General features: G+C 32.8%; 1 protein-coding gene across 1 annotated transcript; it reads right to left on the reverse strand.

Moving 5' to 3' along the window:
- Positions 1–2,317: 2,317 nt before the first annotated feature.
- On the reverse strand, positions 2,318–14,302 carry LOC133186111 (uncharacterized). The gene is made up of 9 exons (XM_061321387.1): positions 14,228–14,302; positions 11,851–12,061; positions 6,692–6,909; positions 5,933–6,089; positions 4,959–5,056; positions 4,246–4,402; positions 3,233–3,336; positions 2,869–3,031; positions 2,318–2,725 (listed from the first exon to the last, which is right to left on the reverse strand). Exons 2-9 carry the CDS (start codon positions 12,056–12,058, stop codon positions 2,454–2,456), a joined length of 1,377 nt encoding a protein of 458 aa, XP_061177371.1. The 5' UTR covers positions 12,059–12,061; positions 14,228–14,302; the 3' UTR covers positions 2,318–2,453.
- Positions 14,303–20,715: the final 6,413 nt, after the last annotated feature.

Consider the following 20,715-nt stretch of genomic DNA (forward strand, 5'->3'; position numbering starts at 1 on the left):
TTTACTTACCTGTATTTTTGCACCTGTATCCAGGGTCCCTTCCGGACTCCTTTACCTGTATATACATGTATGTGCTACTTTTACAGATTTAATTTTGCTTGTGTTTATGACTTCATTTACCAGAACAAGATCATTTTGGTCCGGTTTTGAATTTATAGTTTACTTGTTATTTGTTATTATTTATTACACTACACAGTGCATTCAACTGTACTTAACGTGTAGCGGGAAATACAGGTGTAATAGCGAAACGTTTATTTAAAAAAAGCAAGATAGAAAGCATAACTCTCTCTCCCTGTATGATTAATTCTTCATGTATAGTAAACACCATTTACATGCAATAAATAAATAATCATTTACCGGAACATTATGAAAAAATATACATTTTGTTCACAGACCCAAGGAAAATATGTTATATAAATGGTACTAATATATGCAAAGTTTTTTTTTTGCATAGGCATTTAAAATTTTCGCATCACTAATGTTCGTTATTTGTAGCATTAAAACTTGAATAAAAATCTAGTATATTAAAAAAGGTTAATTTTTAAACTCGAGGAAGGAAGAAACTGCTGGTAAAATTTTGCCGAATAAAAACGATATCGAGTTTTCAAGATCAGTAATGAAATTTAATTTTTATTTCAGCTGCACAAGTTCTTGTCAGAAGATGATTACAGAATGAAATAAATTGACATCTATCTATCTATCTATCTATCACCACGCATATTTTACAACAACTCTTTAAGTAACATAACTGCCTTAAGTGAAGAAATATTTATTAATATAGAAAGCACAAAGAAATTCACCTTTTACTACGATACCCACTTCCGCTCCAACCCGGGGTTAAACTCTCGACCTACGGAATCTGTCTCCTAGCAGTACAGGAACAGCGTGCTAGACCGCTCGGCCATCTAGGCAAGTCAAAAACTTGCTTTCGATGCCGATGGAATTCTCGCGGCATTGTCTTACACTACACGGTCATTGTTGAAAATGTGTTTTATAAACAAAAATTAATTCATTATAATAATATGTATCGGTAACGATCCTCTAATAAAACTAATGTCCAAATACATGTAACTGTATCTCACTTCCATTCCCAATGACCGTGTAGCGTAGTGTATTAATATTTCTTTACTACATAACAAAACATTTATTGACTGTGTTCTCGGGAAAAATGTTGACCCCTCGAACTAAACTGTTTGCCTTCGGCCTAAGGGTCCAACAAAATGCATATTACCCTCGAACACAGTCAATAAATGTATAATATTGCACATTCTTGAGCTAATTTTAGTACATGGCAGTACAACCAATATCGCACAATCTTGTTGTGCCAACTTTAGGACCTGCATAAAACAGTACAATCTGTATTCCAGTTGTGCATTGCATATCATTGTTAAACTCTTTAAATAAAAGAAGTTTCTAAACACACTTTTTCTAGAAAATCGCTTTAGAACCTTCTAAGTACGTTTGAGACATGCATTTCGATCGAAAGTTACGAAATAAACTTCAGAAGTATGCCCATGCCTCTTCAAGGCCCATGGACCACTTGTTTTAAAATACATGTAGCTTTCTTTTACTTTTCTAAATGGAAAAATATGCCTCTTCAAGGCCGATGGACCACTTGTTTTAAAATGCATGTAGCTTTCTTTTACTTTCCTAAATGGCAAAAAATAATTTTCTCAGGATAAGGCCTATGTTACAGGTCTAAGGTGTGTTTCTGTAATCAAAAGTGGTTTACGCTGCGATTTTACATGTGGAAAGAAAGTTTAAGGGTCAACCAAAAGTAAATCAGAGGAAAGAAACTACCTATTTTAGTGTACGATCATATACATGTACTATACTTTCAAAAGGCGTAATAACTCGAAGGGAAAAGGCCTTTTAAAAAACGCCTTCGTTTGTAAAACTTTGAAGTTTGAAACAAAGGATGAAACTCTGCCATTCAGTAAACTGAAAGTTGACTGAAAGTCTACTGAAAGATGACTGAAGGGCAGAGCTCTGCCACTCGGTGACCCTTTTCAGACCTTTCAGTCACCATTCAATCTACTGAATGGTGTAGCTTCATCCTGTGAAAGTAATAACAACTGCTAATTTGTTTACTACCCCTTTTCACTTTACGTTACAACACATTTCCTCCCCCTTGTATTTTGATAATAATAGGCTTTCATAGTAAACAATCAATTGTACGTAAATGTACGTAAAAGAATATTTCAAGAACTGAAAGCAATGAAATCAGCGACACGAATTTTACAAAAGTGCAGTTCATCACCGTTGATCCGTTTTTCCTGCTTATGTTAAAAAAAACAACAAAAAACAAAAACAAACCCCAATTCGGTTAATTTATTTACTAGTAATTTATAAAGCATTTAATGAATGTCAACGTGATAAAGCATTATATTTACTCCAAAAATTTGAAGCAAGTAGGTTATTTTAAATTAAAAACGTCCCTTAAAATTAGGCAACTATAATTTCATAAACTTGGTGTGAGCCATGGTTTTTCCCCGAGTGAAGATGATATCTTTGGTGAGCTTGTGTACAATGCATGGTACAACAGTATATTCCTTATGACCAAAGTAAGTCCTGGACGCCATTTGCGATGTGACTTGCCTCAGGATCTCCAGAAAGTTGGTTTCATTATTTTCCAGTTTCCCATTTCCATAAAACTGTTTGACAGCCTCATACAGATTACTTAGAAGGTAGCTTCCCATGTCAATGTGTCTTATAGCATAATGACCTTGTTAATTAGGAAAGGTCATCTTAACATAGTTTGTCATCTCATTGGATTAAAGTCTCATTTTTTAAAAATTTAAAAAATTGAAGTTAAAATTCTAAGAACGTCTATGCTTTGTAAAGAAGAGATTAATCTTTGGACCTTACCTTGTGGCGAGGCAAACATAACGAGCATGTCATTGTGACAGGGGACTGGTGTTATGATGTTCTTCTCCTGTGACAAACGGATTACACGAGGAGGGTCCACCACATCTCCTGACTCCAAAAGATTTGCTTGAACTCCTGAACCAGTATTCTCTTTTGACTGTTTCTGAATGAAATTTAAATTCATTTCTTTCATATTTAAATAAAGTCTTATCTATTTTACATTCTTATAACAATTTTAGTATCTCAAAGCAAAACAGTTGAAAACTGGTAATAAAGCTGAAACAAGTAGAGTTCTATTTGTCCAATTTAACTGCTGCAGTATTTTTGAATGAAAGGAATGTTTGACCCAGGCGGTTCTAAGTACCTGAGCACTGGACAATGGAGGAGGAGGTCTGTATCCCCCCTGTTTATCTTCATCCTCTTCTAGATCAGTATCAGACACATCTGCTTCCTTAGTAACTAACTTTGCTTGTAAAATAATTGTAAAAAGTATCTAAATCTACTTGTTATAGAATTGTAAAATATATCTAACGCTACTTGTAAGATAATTGGGAAAAAAAGTATTTAAATCTACTTGTAATGGAATTATAAATGTATCTAAATGTAGTAATAGAATTGTTTGTTTGTTTGTTTAACGTCCCTTCGAGAATTTTTCACTCATATTGAGATACCACCACTTGCCAGTGGAGGGCTGTAAATTTTAGACCTCTACTCGGCACTTATGGCCTTTGAGCAGTGAGGGATCTTTTTCGTGTTAGTAACAACTGCGACACGGGAAGGTCTCCACGTCGCACAGTGGATTTGAACCCGCGACGTAAGGATCAACTCCTAATGGCGTGACTCTAGAGCAAACATTCTAACCACTGCGCCACTCAGGCGACGTAATAGTAATGTAATGTAAAAAGTATCTAAATCTACTTGTAAAAGGATTGTAAAAAGTATTTAAATCTACTTGTAAGAGAATTGGAGGTAAAAGTATCAAAATCAACTTGCAGGAGAACTACTCGTAGGAGAATTGTAAAATGTTTCCAAATCTACTTATATAAAACTGTTACAGTAAAAGGTATCTTAGTCTACTTATAAGAGAATTGTAAAAAGAAATACTTTGCTTAAACTGTTGTAAGAAATAAGAATACAGACTGGGCCCATTTCATGTATTTGTTTACTGATGTCTTTGGCACATGCCAGCATAGGCCATCCCTTTTTAATTATTAAAACATTAACTACCTGTTAATATTAACGTTTAAATAGAGAAATTGAATTTTTATGACTATTTCGTTTCTTATCTTAATAAAGCAGAAAAGGTATAGACAAAAGAGAAGTTTTATCAATATAACATGTATTATATTTTTGTTGAACTTGCAGAAAATTACCAACCTTTCTCTGATATGTCATCTGACCCTTGATAATCAGTCTTATCGCCACCAGCCTCATTTTTCCCTTCAATGGGTTTATGTGCACTGATTCCTTGATAATGACCAGTTCCAGAACGTCTTTGTTCTTTCGACGCCTCCGTCTCCGGAATTCTACACGCCTATAAACGGGCAATAAAATAAACACTCTCATCTGTTGTTCATTCGTTTTCAGCCGGGTTAATTGCAAATTGATATGTTTTTGACGCAATATGATCATATTGTGGCATAGGCAACACAGATAATACGAAATAAACTAATTTTTCTATCCAATCAAATGGCGCATTAACCAGAATTAAGTAATATGAATTAAACTTATAATATACGTGATGACTTCAACTTTTCTATCGTCGACTTTCCTGATTTATGTTGCAATATAATATATTATCACCTGCATATAGAGTTGATTCGATACGCAAGAGCATGCTTGACGTAAGGACAATTTCTAAAATGAGGCAAGCTACTGACAAATAAGTTCTGAATGAAATTTAAATTCATTTCTTTTTTATTTAAATAAAGTCTTATCTATTTTATTTTCGTATAGCAAAGTAAGTATCTCAAAGCAAAACCGCTGAAAAATGGTAATAAAGCTGACATAAGTAGAGTTCTATTTGTCCAATTTAACTGCTGCAGTATTTTTGAATGAAATGAATGGTTGATCCAGGTGTTTCTAAATACCTGATCACTGACTTTTGGAGGTCTGTATTCTCCCTGTATATCGTCATCCTTTTCTATATCAGTATCAGACACATCTTCTTCCTTAGTAACTAACTTTGCTTGTAAAATAATATGTAAAAAGTATCTAAATCTACTTGTTATAGAATTTTAAAATATATCTAACGCCATTTGTAAGACAATTTGGAAAAAAGTATTTAAATCTACTTGTAATGGAATTATAAAAGGTATCTAAATCTAATGTAATAGAAATGTATGTCTGGTTGTATGTTTAACGTCGTTTCAAGAATTTTTCACTCATATTGAAATGCCACCACTTGCCAGTGGAGGGCTGCAAATTAGACATGGGACCTTGGTCTATACGGTCTCCACTGTAGAGCAAACACTCTAACTTCATCGCCATGCAGACAACGTAATAGAAATATAATGTAGAATGTATCTTCATCTACTTGTAAAAGAACTGGAGAAAAAAGTATCTAAATCTACTTGTAAGAGAATTGTAAAATGTATCTTAATCTATTTGTAAGAGAATTGTCAAATATATCTAAATCTGCTTGTAAGAGAATTGTAAAAAGTATCTTAATCAGCTTGTAGGAGAACTACCCTTAGGAGAATTATAAAACGTTTGTGCTTATATAAAACTGTTACAGTAAAAGGTATCAGTCTACTTGTAAGAGAACTGTTAAAAGAAATACTGTACCTAAATTGTTGTAAGAAATAAGAATACAGACTGGGCCCATTTCGTGTATTTGTTTATTAAGTCTTTGATACAGGCTATCATAGGCCATCTTTTTTTTAATTACTAAAAATTGTTGACAACTTACCTGTTAATATTAACGTTTAAATACAGAAATTGAATGTTTATGACTATTTTTATTCCTATCTTAATAAAGTAGAAAAGGTATAGACAAAAGAGAAGTTTCTAATATCAATATACCAAGTATTTTATTTTTGTTGAACTTGCAGAAAATACCAACCTTTCTCTGATATGTCATCTGACCCTTGATGATCCGTCTTATCGCCACCAGGCTTATTTTCCCCTCCACTGTGTTTAGGTGGACTGGTTCCGCGATCAAACCCAATTCCAGAACGTCTTTGTTCTGTCGACGCCTCCGTCTCCGGAATTCTACACGCCTATAAACGGGCAATAAAATAAACACTCTCATCTGTTGTTCATTCGTTTTCAGCCGGGTTAATTGCAAATTGATATGTTTTTGACGCAATATGATCATATTGTGGCATAGGCAACACAGGTAATACGAAATAAACTAATTTTTCTATCCAATCAAATGGCGCATTAACCAGAATTAAGTAATATGAATTAAACTTTATAATATACGTGATGACTTCAACTTTTCTATCGTCGACTTTCCTGATTTATGTTGCAATATAATACCATTATCACCTGCATATAGAGTTGATTCGATACGCAAGAGCATGCTTGACGTAAGGACAATTTCTAAAATGAGGCAGGCTACTGACAAGTAAGTTATTAATACAAGGGTATCAGCAATCTCTTTTGAAGTCAACATTTTGAAAATTCTATGTTTGATACAATGACATTCTTTGCAAAATTAACACAATCTGTTGTTACTGGATTGTATACGAATTTCTCCGTTTACTCAATCATGACAAGGGGCACACATAAATGAATAAGTTTGAGTCTATAATTGTGCAAAATTTCAATTATTCAGTAAATCTGACAAAAACATTTTGAGAGAAGAAAATGATCTCACCTGAATAAAGAACAGCTTAGGTTTGCCCGTCAGTGCTTCACAGCAGCTGAAGAACTCTAGAATCTTACTGGTGCTATAGTACTTTCCATCAAACATCTGGACGGCGTGTTTTCGGACCGTCAAACCTCTCTCTTTATCAGCCTCTTCAAGTTCAACGCCATGGGTACTTATAGCAAAAACGAAACAGTCGAAGTCCTCCAGTGCTGGATCTGTGGAAGCTAGAAATGTAAAAATCTAAGGATGTGTTCATAACATAATCGGATTCACATCTTAATTACCTATCATCGCATTGTACTGTAACATTGAAGACATGATTTTGAATCAAGGGTGTTCTTTTTAAAGTCATGAACAAAAACAAGGAGTTTGAACCATTTCCAATAAAAAGTTGACAAGCATAGCTCTGGAATTTTGTTTGAGAGCCAAGTGAAAAGACCATTGCACTGTATGCTGTACATGTTTCCGTGTGGTTTGACCAGAGAATATGTTTGTCAGCACATTGACCCAGCATAAAGAACAAGGTACGTTATTGGTCGATTTTCGCTAAGCCTTAAAATATATTGACGGAAAAGTAGAAACCTTAATTTATATTTCTAACGATTTATGAATTGCTTGTATTTGATTTCGTATAACACATCGCAAATAGTGCTTAAAAGTGGTGTTTAAGAAATGGTAACGTCAGTTCCAACGTTCCTTTTGCTAGACAACATCAATGACGTACATATCTCGCTTGCGTCATATCAAGGTCCTATACACATTTATATGCATAGAAATGATGTACGATTTTCTGTAAACTATAGATCAATCCATCCAAAGATATTTTTTAGAATTTCATTTGCAATTAAGTTTACATTTTGTAATTTTCACCATGGCCATGATGTCGAGAGGATGACAGCTCGTACACGTGTATTGCATACCAAATCGTCAGACTGTCTGCATGTGACACACAACAACTACTTATTATCTAAACTTTTTCCAGGTGCTCAAATTACTATTTTCTTATCGATCTCACTCTATCTCAATATTTCCATTTCAATATGTCCATCTTTGATAGACTTTTTTCCCCCTATTTCTGATAAATCGTTCCAGACGTAGAGTTTCTTTATTGTAAACTACTCATTTATTCCTCGAATATTACACCAAAACATTTTAAGCACATTACAGAAAATACATAAACTTCTTGTTTGGGTTAAAATGCACGATAAAATTAGAGACTTCTAAACTTTTCATTCTGAGCAAAAATTAAGAATGAGCATTAAAAAAAATAAAATTAAATTGAAAAAAAACCTCCTAATTCAATTTTCTTCAGATACATGACTCCTATTACCATGATATACAAGGGGTCCGTGTTTCCTAAAGGAGTGGTGTTTTCCAAGATCAATTTTTGTTACTTTACATAGAAACTTTATTACGCCGAAAAATTTAAATATAAGAGGAAGGGAGGTTGCTCCGAGATAAAAGGCGGATCTAAGTTTAAAAAAATCGTATATAAAGGTCTTTGATGGTATATTTCACATCCCTGGCATTTTAACAAAATCCATGTTACAGAAATATCTGACATATAATAAATCTGTGTGCACAGTGCACATATTCGAAATATCCCAAAATGTAGAGGGCTAAATAAATATGGCCATAATTCATACATTAAACAAACCTACAACATCGATGAGAATTTGTCAAATAAGCTTCTTAAACGGGTAATTCTTCGGCAAGGATAGGATTGTGAATTTATTGATTAAGTCAGCAAAGTCTATCTTTATAATTTTTGTTTGTAATGATTGATAATGACGAGTTTTTTTTCAAGTGTGAGTTGTGCAAAGTACGTCGGTAAGGTAAATTCGGAAACGGGGGGGGGGGGGGGGTGATTCGAGACACCGTAGCTGGCATTTTTTTACAACGATCATTCGGACTACCATCACAAAGTAAGTAGTGATAGTTACTTGTAATATATATAAAGATCTTTGTCCTTTAAAATGCATAGTAACATAAAATATTATTTGAGAGATTTATTGATCATTTATCAGGTCATCATCAAATGCACATATATTGAGGAATGATAACACTGTACGTTCACATTCTGAACCACGCAACCTATGAAATTCCCGACAAGGAATGGTTAATCCTAAATTTAATGGATTTTATAAATGATAGACAAATAAATTATGAAATATGCTACAAATGTCATCTTTATATTTCACAAGAGATATATAGAGTACCTTTTAACGAGTGTATCTTCAGATATCAGACGAGGGGGCTTGTCCACTGAGTCTGATATCTGAAGATGCACGAGTTAAAAGGTAAAGTGTTAAAAACTTTATATGTTTTGTATCATTGTTCTCAGGTATTGAGTTATCCATGATCTATCAATTTCACGTTAGTGGCGTGATTCAACGATATTCTCATGTACTAATCGAGTTAGCCATGATCTATTAAAATTTCACCATACCATTTCATATGACCAAGAAAAAAAGCACGTGATTCGAAAAGTATACCGCGCTGTATTTCTTGAACTTTTTACTTCGTCCATTCAATTCTGAACGCCATGGATAATGGTTGTGATTTTATGCTTTCGCAATTCTTAGACACGGAAACCAAACTTTTGAAGGAAAATTCCTTAGATCAGTTAGGAAACCAGATACAGGTTAAATATTCTTTGGGAAGTATGACGTTTGATCTACAAGAACTAATAATTGAACCTCTTATAGGTTTCGATATTGGAGATATTTTACGAGGGTAGTTCCATAAATAATGCAATAGGTCATCTAAAAGTAGGAAAAGTACGTAATACATATTCTAAACATTTTCAATCCATCAGGGCATTCCCTGTTATCCTCTACACATGTCTTAAGTCTTTGTACCCATGAACAGAAAACCTCAGCATACCAATCTTTAGGGATGCCCCAAAGACACTGATGTATATCACTTTCCATGACATATCTAATGTTGTACAATCTTCCTTTGATTGTTTTCATGCGTTTTTGGAATAAAAAGATCTCACAATGGCTGAGATCTAGCGAATATAGGGGATGGAAAAGCTCTGTAGACTTTTTTTTTCTTCAGAATTTCATTTATTTCTCAGTGCTTATTTGCAGCAGCGTTGCAAGAAAATTACCCTGGGGGTGGTATTAGGACTTCCTTAGCAGGAAATCTGTATACCTTTCTTAAGTGCAATTTGAACATAAAAGGTACCATTGATGATCCTTCCTTTTGGTGTATGCACATGTTTTACTGGACCTCTTGAAGAAAAAGAAAAACTAATAAAACATGTGTGGAGCCCTTGTTTATCTTTACAATAATAAGAACAATAGCTTTTCCTTTGATTACACATTTTATTATTGATCTTCCTTTTTGGCTATGAAAAGTGCACCCATGTTTCGTCATCCATCACGCAAATTTAACAAATCTTCTATTTTGTTTAAATATTTGTTTTATATACACCGTTGGTACATTTAATGCGTGTTTTTCCTTAGGCAGTTTTAAGAAAATAAGGCACCTATCCGATAGAAGTATTATTATAATAATTGCCGTTGTCAGAATTCTTTAAAACGTTATGACGATAAAATGCTTAGTGTTCTAGCAATGTCTTTGGATTTAAATCTGACATTTTTAGATATCATGTTGCACACAGCATCAGTAATTTTTGGTGTCCCTACAAATTTCAATCGACCAGTTCGACTTCTATATTTTAACTCTTCCGTTTTTACTTTTGAATGTCTGAATCAATCAGAAAACTATATAGCGTTAAAGATTATTCTTTCCACATATAAAAATCATATCTTTAATATGAGTTCTTCTGCGATTAATGTAAAGAAGCACAGTTTTCACATAAGCTCTCATTTTCATTTTCTTTGCAGAGATCATTTTAAACAGTTTTCAGCTTAGTGTAGTGACCTTGCCTACTTTAAAAGTGAATTTCTTTGCGAGGACAATAGGAAAAATCATGGGGTTTTCTGTAATTAGAAACTCTTTAATTGAACATTTCAATTGTGAAAAAAAAAATTAAATAGATTAAATAGATCTATACTATGAAATACTGTTTATTGAATTATTTATTGAACGACCCTCGTAGATATGATGGAGACTGAGTTGAGTCCATTAATTTCACCAGCCCCGAGGCCGACAAAGACGAAAAATGAACGGTTTGTACAAGTGTCCGTTCATAAAATTCAGCGTTTGTTATACTTTCAAAAATAAAATAAAATAAAATAAAATCATAACACTCGTAAAATACCAAAATAGGCAATTTATATGTTCAAGCCAATCAAGGAGTGGCGTGGGGCATGGGAAAATGTCCACTTTTGACCAAGATGAACAGCGATTCTCTAAATTAATGGATGCAGCGATTTGTGTTGGAATTAAAAAACAGGAAGTCCATGTTCTACATTGTTTGTGGTTTGTTACGCTTCAAATTTATGATGACGAAAACATGTGCTCGTGTGAATTCCATTTTGGATTTAAAAATTGACGTGCAAAATTTAAAATTTTTTTTTTATGTAGACCTATGGAAAGGTGTACCTTCACTATGTTTATATCTGTGTTTGTATTTTTCTTATAAAGTCAGTTTCTTTGTTTATATTCTTTTTCTTTATCAATATTAGGTCAAGGCTAGGGTCATAAGAATTGTTGCATCAGTACCCTGGCGTGTTCTATCTTGATAGAGCACGGTTGTAGAGCACAGTTAGTCATGTATCAAAAATAGAAATCACAGTCGCAATCAAAGGAAAAAAAACACAGCAATGATATATATATATATATATATATATATATATATATATATATATATATATATATATATATATATATATATATATATATATATATATATATACATTCATTCGCTTGAAATAAACTTTTTTAGTTCCAAAAAACCGTTGTTGAAAAATCATAAATTTTCTCAGCCGAATATAGCCAATAACGTACATGTACTTTTTTGACGTTGTTCTTCAACTTTAATCTATTTCAATTCTACTCCTTGCAGTTTAAGAATGATAACAAAAGTTACCCAACGATGTGAACCTTATTAATTTTTAGATGGATAGAAATGAGACAAACACTGAGGTCCACCGAGACAACATTTTTCAACTAAAAAGTAAAGCTGGATAGCCAAAAAGCACAGTTCAATTCTACTTTTAACAGAATTATCTATGTTCACACCTACTTACTTTCACTTAAAACTTTTTCAAAATCTGAAGTGCATAAATTTTTGTAGGAAACAACTTTAAATCCTAATCGTTTGAAGGTCTTTTTCATGTATTTCACATCAATCTTAGCTCCTCCCCTTTCCAATAAAGGGCCATTGTCTTTGGTGAAATTTGTTATAACCAGCGCCAGACCCTGGTATTTCCGCGTGGTATTAAACTTGTACGCCATAATCTACAAAAATGCATCATTTGAACAAAAAAAAAAAACAAGAGAAAATTTTTTAATAGAATAACAAAATAATAATATATCTCATAAGAATAAAGTATTTAAACTGAAAAATGCACCAAATAAAAGCAAAACATATCAACAACTGCCATGATGAGTGTTTTCACTGAGGATGTCTGCATCTTAAGTGGATAAAATCATAATTTTTACAGCAAAATTTCTCGATTTCACTAAGGACTATGCACGCTAACTCTCGATTCCCGCCTTTATTTTATACCCATCTAATTCAGTATGAATAGCATTTTGGTCATCAACCTAAAACTTTTTTGAATGCAAAGAATAGTTCATTTAAGAAATAAACAACAATGTTAAAAAGTTCACTGTTTAATGAACTTGGTTGGTCATGTAATCAAATCCTGTGAAGCTCGAAGGGCATATTACCTGTACAAAGAATTTTTTGTTTCACGGGGGGGGGGGGGTGTTTTAAAAATATTTTCCGTTATCCATTCATTTCTATATTGATAAACACAAGTTTTATCAAATTTATACAGTTATCTCTCTTTGTTTTCCCAAATAAGTAATCTTTTATAAAAATTCATATAAATATCTGTATAAATATATATATAAAAAATCGTTCCAATGTGTCAACTTTTGAAAATTGACTTGGAGGTAGGCGGGAGAACAATACTATCTTTCGCAGTTCTTTGTCTGTCTATCTATGTAAATTATCGTTCACTGTACCTCAGTCAGTAGAGCGCTCGCTCCATGATCGGGAGGTCGTGAGTTCGAATCTCGGCCGCGACTGACCTAAGTCGATAAAAATGGGTAGCAACTGTTCCCTCGCCATGCGCTCGGCACTTTGAAGTGAAAGTTGCGGGTCCTTCGGATGAGACCTCAAAAACCGAGGCCTCGTGTCACGGCAGGCGATCCCTCACTGCTCAATGGCCCTGAGTGCCGAGTAAAGGTTTAAATTTGAAGCCCTTCACTAGTATGTGGTGAGGTCTCTATATGAGTGAAAAATTCTCGAATGGGTCGTAAAACAACATACAATCAATTAATCTATGTAAATCATATACGGTACCAATTTTGATGCACCAGATGCGCATTTCGACATGTCTCTTCAGTGATGCTCAAGCAGAAATGTTGGACAGCTGTTGGAAATCCAAAATATCGCTCACGCAGGAGGGTTTTTAAAGGGTTTATAGGGGCCGAAATAAGGCTGAAAAGCAGGTTATTTTTGCTTTAAAATTCCCAAACAAGGATCAAACGTTAAAGCATGGTAATCTTATTGCTCATAAATCTCCTTCACAGGCCCACAGATTGCAACTCAAAATTGTTAACTAAACCATTTTTTTTTTCAAATTGAAAGCCAAAAGGATTCCAATTGTACCTGCTTTATGCACTGGTTTGATCTTTTTCAGTATAACTTCTTTGTATAAAATGTTTTTACCAATTCCAAGCAATTGTCGCTATTTTTTCCCAATTGGAAAGGCCCAGGCCATTGAATTCAAGACCTAAAACCCTGCGCAGATATAATAACGTTACCGGAATTTAAAGGGCCTGAACACAGTTCATTGTGTCTAATTTTAGGAAAAAAAAATAACTTCAGTTTAATGAAATATTTTAAGAATTCAATGACAACGACATTCTTCGTAACAGGTTACGAGCTCTGTTATTGTTAGGTTTAAGTTTTACTGGGTGTGTTCAATTTATTTAGTCTGCACACATCACTGAGCACGGACTGACACAATTAACTGGCGAGTTGATATTGCTTTCTCGCACTTCTACTCTGTACTTTCTAGATTTTAGTTTTCATATTTTTTTTTTATTAATACACAACATAATTTCTAGTTTTCTTAAGTATTATGGGTAAATTTAATAATCTCCAGATAAAAGAATTTTCTTAACATGACATGACAAGATTTTCCATTCTGGCCGTAAGTTTACTTATTTGAAGTTTATACCGAGATCGATAGATTAGTAAACAGAAGATATATACACCATTCCAAAAGCCCTGAGAGTAAAATCACGTCCGAGTTAAGAAACTGTTAACTCTTAAATTACTCATGGAAATAGGGAAAACTTACCCAATCTTACCTTATTGAAAGCCTAATTCTAACGGCACAAATATGTACTAACGATCCACTTTTATTTAAATATCTGTAGACTTACCTGCAGAATTCAAGGTGCACAGCAGTCCGTAGATCAATGAACATGCCGCGATGAAGCATACAGTTCTCACCTGAAAAAAAAAAAAAATATACTAGTTATTGTCAGCACGATAAAATCTCACCAGCAGCATACTCATGAAAAAACATGCTTACAGTTGCCTCAGTTTTAGTGTTTATCGGATTTCCCACTTTGTCTATTTTCAGATTTTCCAAGTAACAACCCCCCTACAGTGAGAAATTTTATTTGTCATGTAATGCGAGTCTGTATTTGATTACAAAAACCCAATACATAGACACTGAATCTGCAGTGTTTTATTGTGCTGGATCTGCATTTTTAAAACAACTGATTAAACCATTTTCCTTCGAAATGGTTTAACTTGGATTCGAGGGAGGTGAAACGATCGGTGTATATATGTTACTCTTTAATTATTGCAGCTATGTGAACTACATGAAGATTTAGTCATGCAGAAATTTTTTCCTCTTTTTTATATTTTACCACACGTTTCGCTCAGTTTGACATTTGGAAAGAGTAAGAGAAGTACTGATGAGAATTAAAAAGTGAAGTGTAATAAGTCAGGAATAAATATTTAAACTGTGAATTCAAAACCTAACCAAAAATTGATCGGGATAAATATACATATCCATAATACATTGTATTAAATTTGTATATACATAATACATATATTTGGAAAACTTGTGCTACTTTTACGGTTTTAATTTTGCTTGTTTATATGAGTTCATTTACCAGAACAAATCATTTTGGCCCGGTTTTGAATTTATGGTTTATGTGTTACACTACTTGGTGCATTCAACTTTTCTTTACGTATACTAGAAAAAAACCCAGGTGTAATAGCGAAACGTATATATTAAATCTCTCTCTCTCTCTCTCTCTCTCTGTGACGACTTTCATGTAGTAAACACCATTTACATACAATAATAAATAATCACATATCGGAACAATATGAAAAAAATATTTATTATGTTCACAGACCCAAGGAAAATGTATTATTTAAATGGTACTAATATATGCAAAGGTTTTTGCATAGGCATTTAGCATATTCGCATCGCTAAAGTTCATTATTTGTAGCAACAAAATTTTCAAAGTTAAAGTATATTTTTTAAAAAAAAAATTCAGTTTTTAACTCGACGAAGGAAGAAACTGCTGGTAAAAAATTGCCGGATAAAAACGATATCGAGATTTCAAGGTCTGTAATAAAATCCATGAAATTTAATTTTTATTTCAACTGCACAAGTTCTTGTCAGAAGATGATTATAGAATGAATAAATTGATAGCCAATCCCCCCTCCCAATTCAGTAGATTATTTGTGTGACTTCACTGTTGTGAAACAAAGATCCTTGATGTTTTTGAAGGATATTTAACCAGAGTTTACCTTACTAGCGTCCGTCGTTATATATCAAAAACTTCTATTCTTGTGCTTACTTTAGTACATGACAATACATCCGTTATATCGCACATTCTTGTGCTTACTTTAGTACATGACAATACATCCGTTATATCGCACATTCTTGTGCTTACTTTAGTACATGACAATACATCCGTTATATCGCACATTCTTGCTTGTGATAACTTTAGTACATGTATGACAGTACAACTGTTATATCGTACAATAACTAAGAATGTAGCCACAAATAAATGGTATTGTGATATTTGCCTGATAAAAAAAGAAATCAAAGTTTGAAGGTCAGTAATGAAATCCAGTGTTTCTTGTCAGAAAATGATTGCAGAATGAATTAAAAAAAATAAACCTATATTTTTTAAGATTTAATAGATTCTAATGATGGCCTCACTGCTCTGAAATAAGGTCCTTGATGTTTGAATGATATCCGGAGTTCATTATTCTAGAGTCCGTTGATAAGTATTAAAAACTTCTATGTTAGTTTCACTATATGTCAAAATAAAGATGTCAACTTATATAATGACATGACAATGAAACTGATATCATGCATTCCAGTTGTGGGTGAATTAAAAAAAGACTACCAAATTGATTTAAAAAAAAATTTCAACAAATAACTAGCATCATAACGTACATATATTCTACTTAAAATTCTTTAAGTTGTAATAGAATAGATAATTCATTTGAAAAAAGAAAATATTACTACATCCTTAAAGACTTTCTAATATACATAATCAAAAGAAATTAAAGTTTTTTTATGTTTCAAAATGGTATCAGGGATATAAATGATTAGATCTAAACCTTGATTGAGTTTCTTTCCTTTCCCTATGGATGCAATGACAATGTCGATAGTGTTGGGAATCTTTCCAGTCCACAGTGCAACAATGTCAATGTGATGGGACTTTTTCAACCATACACAGAGACGTAAACGTAGTCATGGGCACCGGTCTTACAATAAACCTTTAATACACGATGTCTCTTTTGATTCGTTACTACCTTATGTAAATCAACAGTTAGGTCTTCATCACATTCGCACCAAACTTTACTCTGATCCTTTGAAACTTTAAGATAGTCTACTTGAAGAGGTCAAGGAAAGTCCATTTTTTGATTCCTCGACACCAGAATATAGGCTCAGATCTGTGATTATGGATATTGCAAATCATAGGCTTTTTAAACCGCCACGTTCTACAGAAGAAAATGCAGCTAAAACAACTCGTTTTCCCCTTAAACTCCAATATGCCAACAAAGGAACTGACGCGCTTAATATAAGTAATATTCTTAATCACAAAAGGGTCTAGTCTTGTATTCCACCATATTTCAAGTTTAAGACTACACCTTGTATTTCCTACAGATATACATCGACTATTGCTTCCAAACCTTTTAATTACAAAAAAAAACTTTACAGGACCTGGATATCGAATATCTGAAACACAATCCTCTTTCGTGTTCATGTTCTTCTTCACCCTATAACTATAGTCCTGCTGGACACGTTATTACTGGTGACGTAAATATAGTTAATAATGTGGACCTTAGATCACTAATTTTAAAAGGTCCTTAACAAAGGGAACCCCGATCCTTTAACTGGCGTCGTATTTTCATAAATATTATGGATTCTGTAGAGGATTACGCCAGGCGTTGGGTCAGACGTGAAAAAGAAGACCTTGATATATGTTGAAATCTCGTGTTAAACGATTGAGAGGCAGTATGAAAACCATCTATCCTTCTGTATTCAATAATTCAGAAGTGAAAAAAGAATGAAATAGATTATATGATCAGTACGTACTGGTCCCTGCTGACAAAGCAGGTAACAACATTGTCTTTGTTTGTAAGGCTCATTATATAAATTGTATTTTAGAGGAACTAGGATGTAAATCATATACGGTACCAATTTTGATGCACCAGATGCGCATTTCGAAAAATTATGTCTCTTCAGTGATGCTCAAGCCGAAACGTAGGAAATCCAAAATATTTACATAAAAAAGACTTGGAGCTGAAAAAAAGGTGCCAAAGAATGGAGCCAAATACCTCGAAGGATCAGAGCTATGCATGAAAGAGATAATCCTTAATTTTAAAACAATTTTCTAAAATCTACATGTACCACAGCAATTAAATATATATCCGTATTTTCAGGCTAGTACCGAAGTACTTGGTTACTGAGATGTAGAGACCCTCGGGGACATAATGTAAATCATTTAATTCTACAAGTGGTAATCCAACTTATACCCATAGCTCCTTTCTAAGGAGGAAATTCTACAAAATCATATGTCAGTTTTGAATATTTTTAATATTCCCAACAACCAAAATGAATATCTATATTGGATTCTGAAACTTCATAAAAATCCTTATAAACAAAGAAACGTAGCGGGTTCCATTAAATGTTCTACCAAGCCTCTTTCTTTATTCCTCACTAAGATATTAACAGTAATGAAGGAGAAACTTCAAGAGTACTGTGCAACAATATATTCGAGAGGTGGTGTAAATCAGATGTGGATACTAAAAAATTCAAAGGAACTTTTGAAACATTTGAGATCACAAAATTTTATCAAAATCAACAACATAAAACCTTACGACTTTTCAACTTTATATACAACTATTCCTCACGATAAATTAAAGTCCTGACTTTCTGACATCGTTGACAGATGCTTTTTCAATAAAATTGGAACTCGTAAATTTGCTTACCTTGTCATTGGTCATTTGCAAAATTACTTTGTTAAAAACCAATCTAATTGTACACACAAGTACTCTGAAGTTGACAATAAAAATATCTATGTGGTTTTTGGAGATCAATTATTCCAACAATCTATTGGAATTCCCATGGGTACCAATTGCGCCCCGTTATTAGCAGACCTATTTTTGTATTCATATGAAGCAGAATTTGTTCATAATCTTTTATGTGAAAAGAAAATACTTGCTGTGGCCTTCAACTCGACATTTAGATATATCGACGACGTATTGTCAATTAACAATGGTTATTTCCATTCTTATGTCGACACAATATATCCCGGTGAGCTTGAGATACGATACCACAAAGCCTGACACATATGTTTCATATTTGGATATTTTATTTAAAAAAGACGTTAATGGTAATATAACAACAAAGCTTTATGACAAACGTGATGACTTTAACTTTTTAAATCGTCAACTACCCTTACTTATGCAGCAATATACCCTTATCACCTGCATACGGGGTTTATATCTCTCAGTTGATTCGATACGCCAGAGAATGCTCTACGTATGAACAGTTTCTGAGGCGAGGTAAGTTACTGACAAACAAGTTGATGAAACAAGAATATCAGCAGTCTCGTAAGTTCGTCATCATTTCGTAAGTTCTATGGTCGATACAATGACCTTGTTAGCAAATACAATCTTTCATTAAGTCAAATGCTGACTGACTTTTTTCATACTAATTGTTAGGCCATTATTTACACACTGAATTATCGACGGATTTTTCCATTACTTCCCGATCCTGACAAGGAGCACACGGCGGGGTGACCGGTCGGCAGGGGATGCTCACTCTTCCCACCTCTGATGTCTTAGAGGTCCGTGTTTGCTCTGCTCCTATTTTGTAATGTTTAATGGACTTTTGAGCTCGAATACTGTTCGTTATCTCCACATATTTCATTTTTTCTCTTGTATATGTGAAATAAATTGGCTATTTGAGTATTTTACATTACTATTTTTTCAATTCTGGTTAATTGAAAAGTTTTAATATAAAAGAAATATGACATAATAAATTCCCCCAAAATTACTTTTTAGTCCATTTAAGTCAATTCTTTAAATCTAAGCTAAAAAAGAATTTTGATATACAAATTTTCTTACAAAAATATTAGATTTTGAAGTGATCCTATTTTACATTATTGTGTTGCACTCCTGACATCTGATATGTACTTTATGAAACAATGTTTTAAAAATCATAACACAATAACTCATTCACAGTATGTAAATCAGTTCGTCGTTGTGATATTTTTTATCATTTAAGGCAAGTTTTTCATACTTTCTAAACTTCAAAATAAGATTATTTGCTTGTGTAATATATATTTAAAAATATATGTTTATTGATGAAACCTAATCTGTGTAATGACTGTAAAATATCCAAATAATATCTGTAATTTGGTGATAGAAATAAAGATTTGAACTACAAATAACCTATCAAATATTTTCTGCGATTTATTATTTTTTTTTTGTCAAGATAGATAAAGTTTATTAATAATTATAAAACAGTTTTGTTGCACTCCTGACTGCAGTAAAATTTAAAAGTAAAAATATAGAATACAAAAATTCAAAAAGTTTTGGCAACTTATAATCCAATACTTACACTAGTGAATGGTTAAAAACACATAAAAGTATTTAAACCTGGCATTATATCTTGAATTATTTCCTATTTATGTCAAAATATAACCTCAAAATATATATTAAGAAGATAAAAGTATATTTTATAGTATATTTTCCTTCACGGAACAAATACTGAAAGCAATTTAGGTCAACCAGAAACATTCATCGATTTTTTCTTCATATTTATTCATTTTTGATCAGCAATAATTCTAATATTTTTGTTGCACTGCTGACCAAGAACACGTGAGTCTTTAAAATAGAATTGTGAAGAATAAATTACATCAGAACATTTTCTGTTCTTTTAGTGTAGTTGAGGTGGAATTACATAAATTTTATAACAATTTTTCAGTGTGTTTTTTAACATTCATAAAAAAATTCAAAGAAGAGATAAAGACATATGGATTGATAAAATTGAAAAAGACACAGATTTTAATATCAAAATTTCAATAATTTAATATTTCCAAAATAGGAATCAGTGAATCATTTCTGATAAAAGATTTTCCATGTTTGGGAGCAAAACATCAAATGTTGCACTCCTGACATAATTGGGTATGACCCATTCCTTGACTCTCATTAATGCTGCTTGTGATTTATATAGCATTTTTAAATCATGAATGGTATATCAGCTATTGTTTTATAATTTGAAAATTCTTTTTTGACTTAACTGTCATACAGATTTTTAAAATCAATGTTTTTGACAACACTTCATTTTTACTGTTGCACTCCTGACATGGTATAACAT

This window comes from Saccostrea echinata, unplaced genomic scaffold, assembly GCF_033153115.1.
Source record: "Saccostrea echinata isolate AGI-Se365-2 ecotype Australia unplaced genomic scaffold, CSIRO_AGI_Sech_v1 ptg000012l, whole genome shotgun sequence".
NCBI classification, from domain to species: domain Eukaryota; kingdom Metazoa; phylum Mollusca; class Bivalvia; order Ostreida; family Ostreidae; genus Saccostrea; species Saccostrea echinata.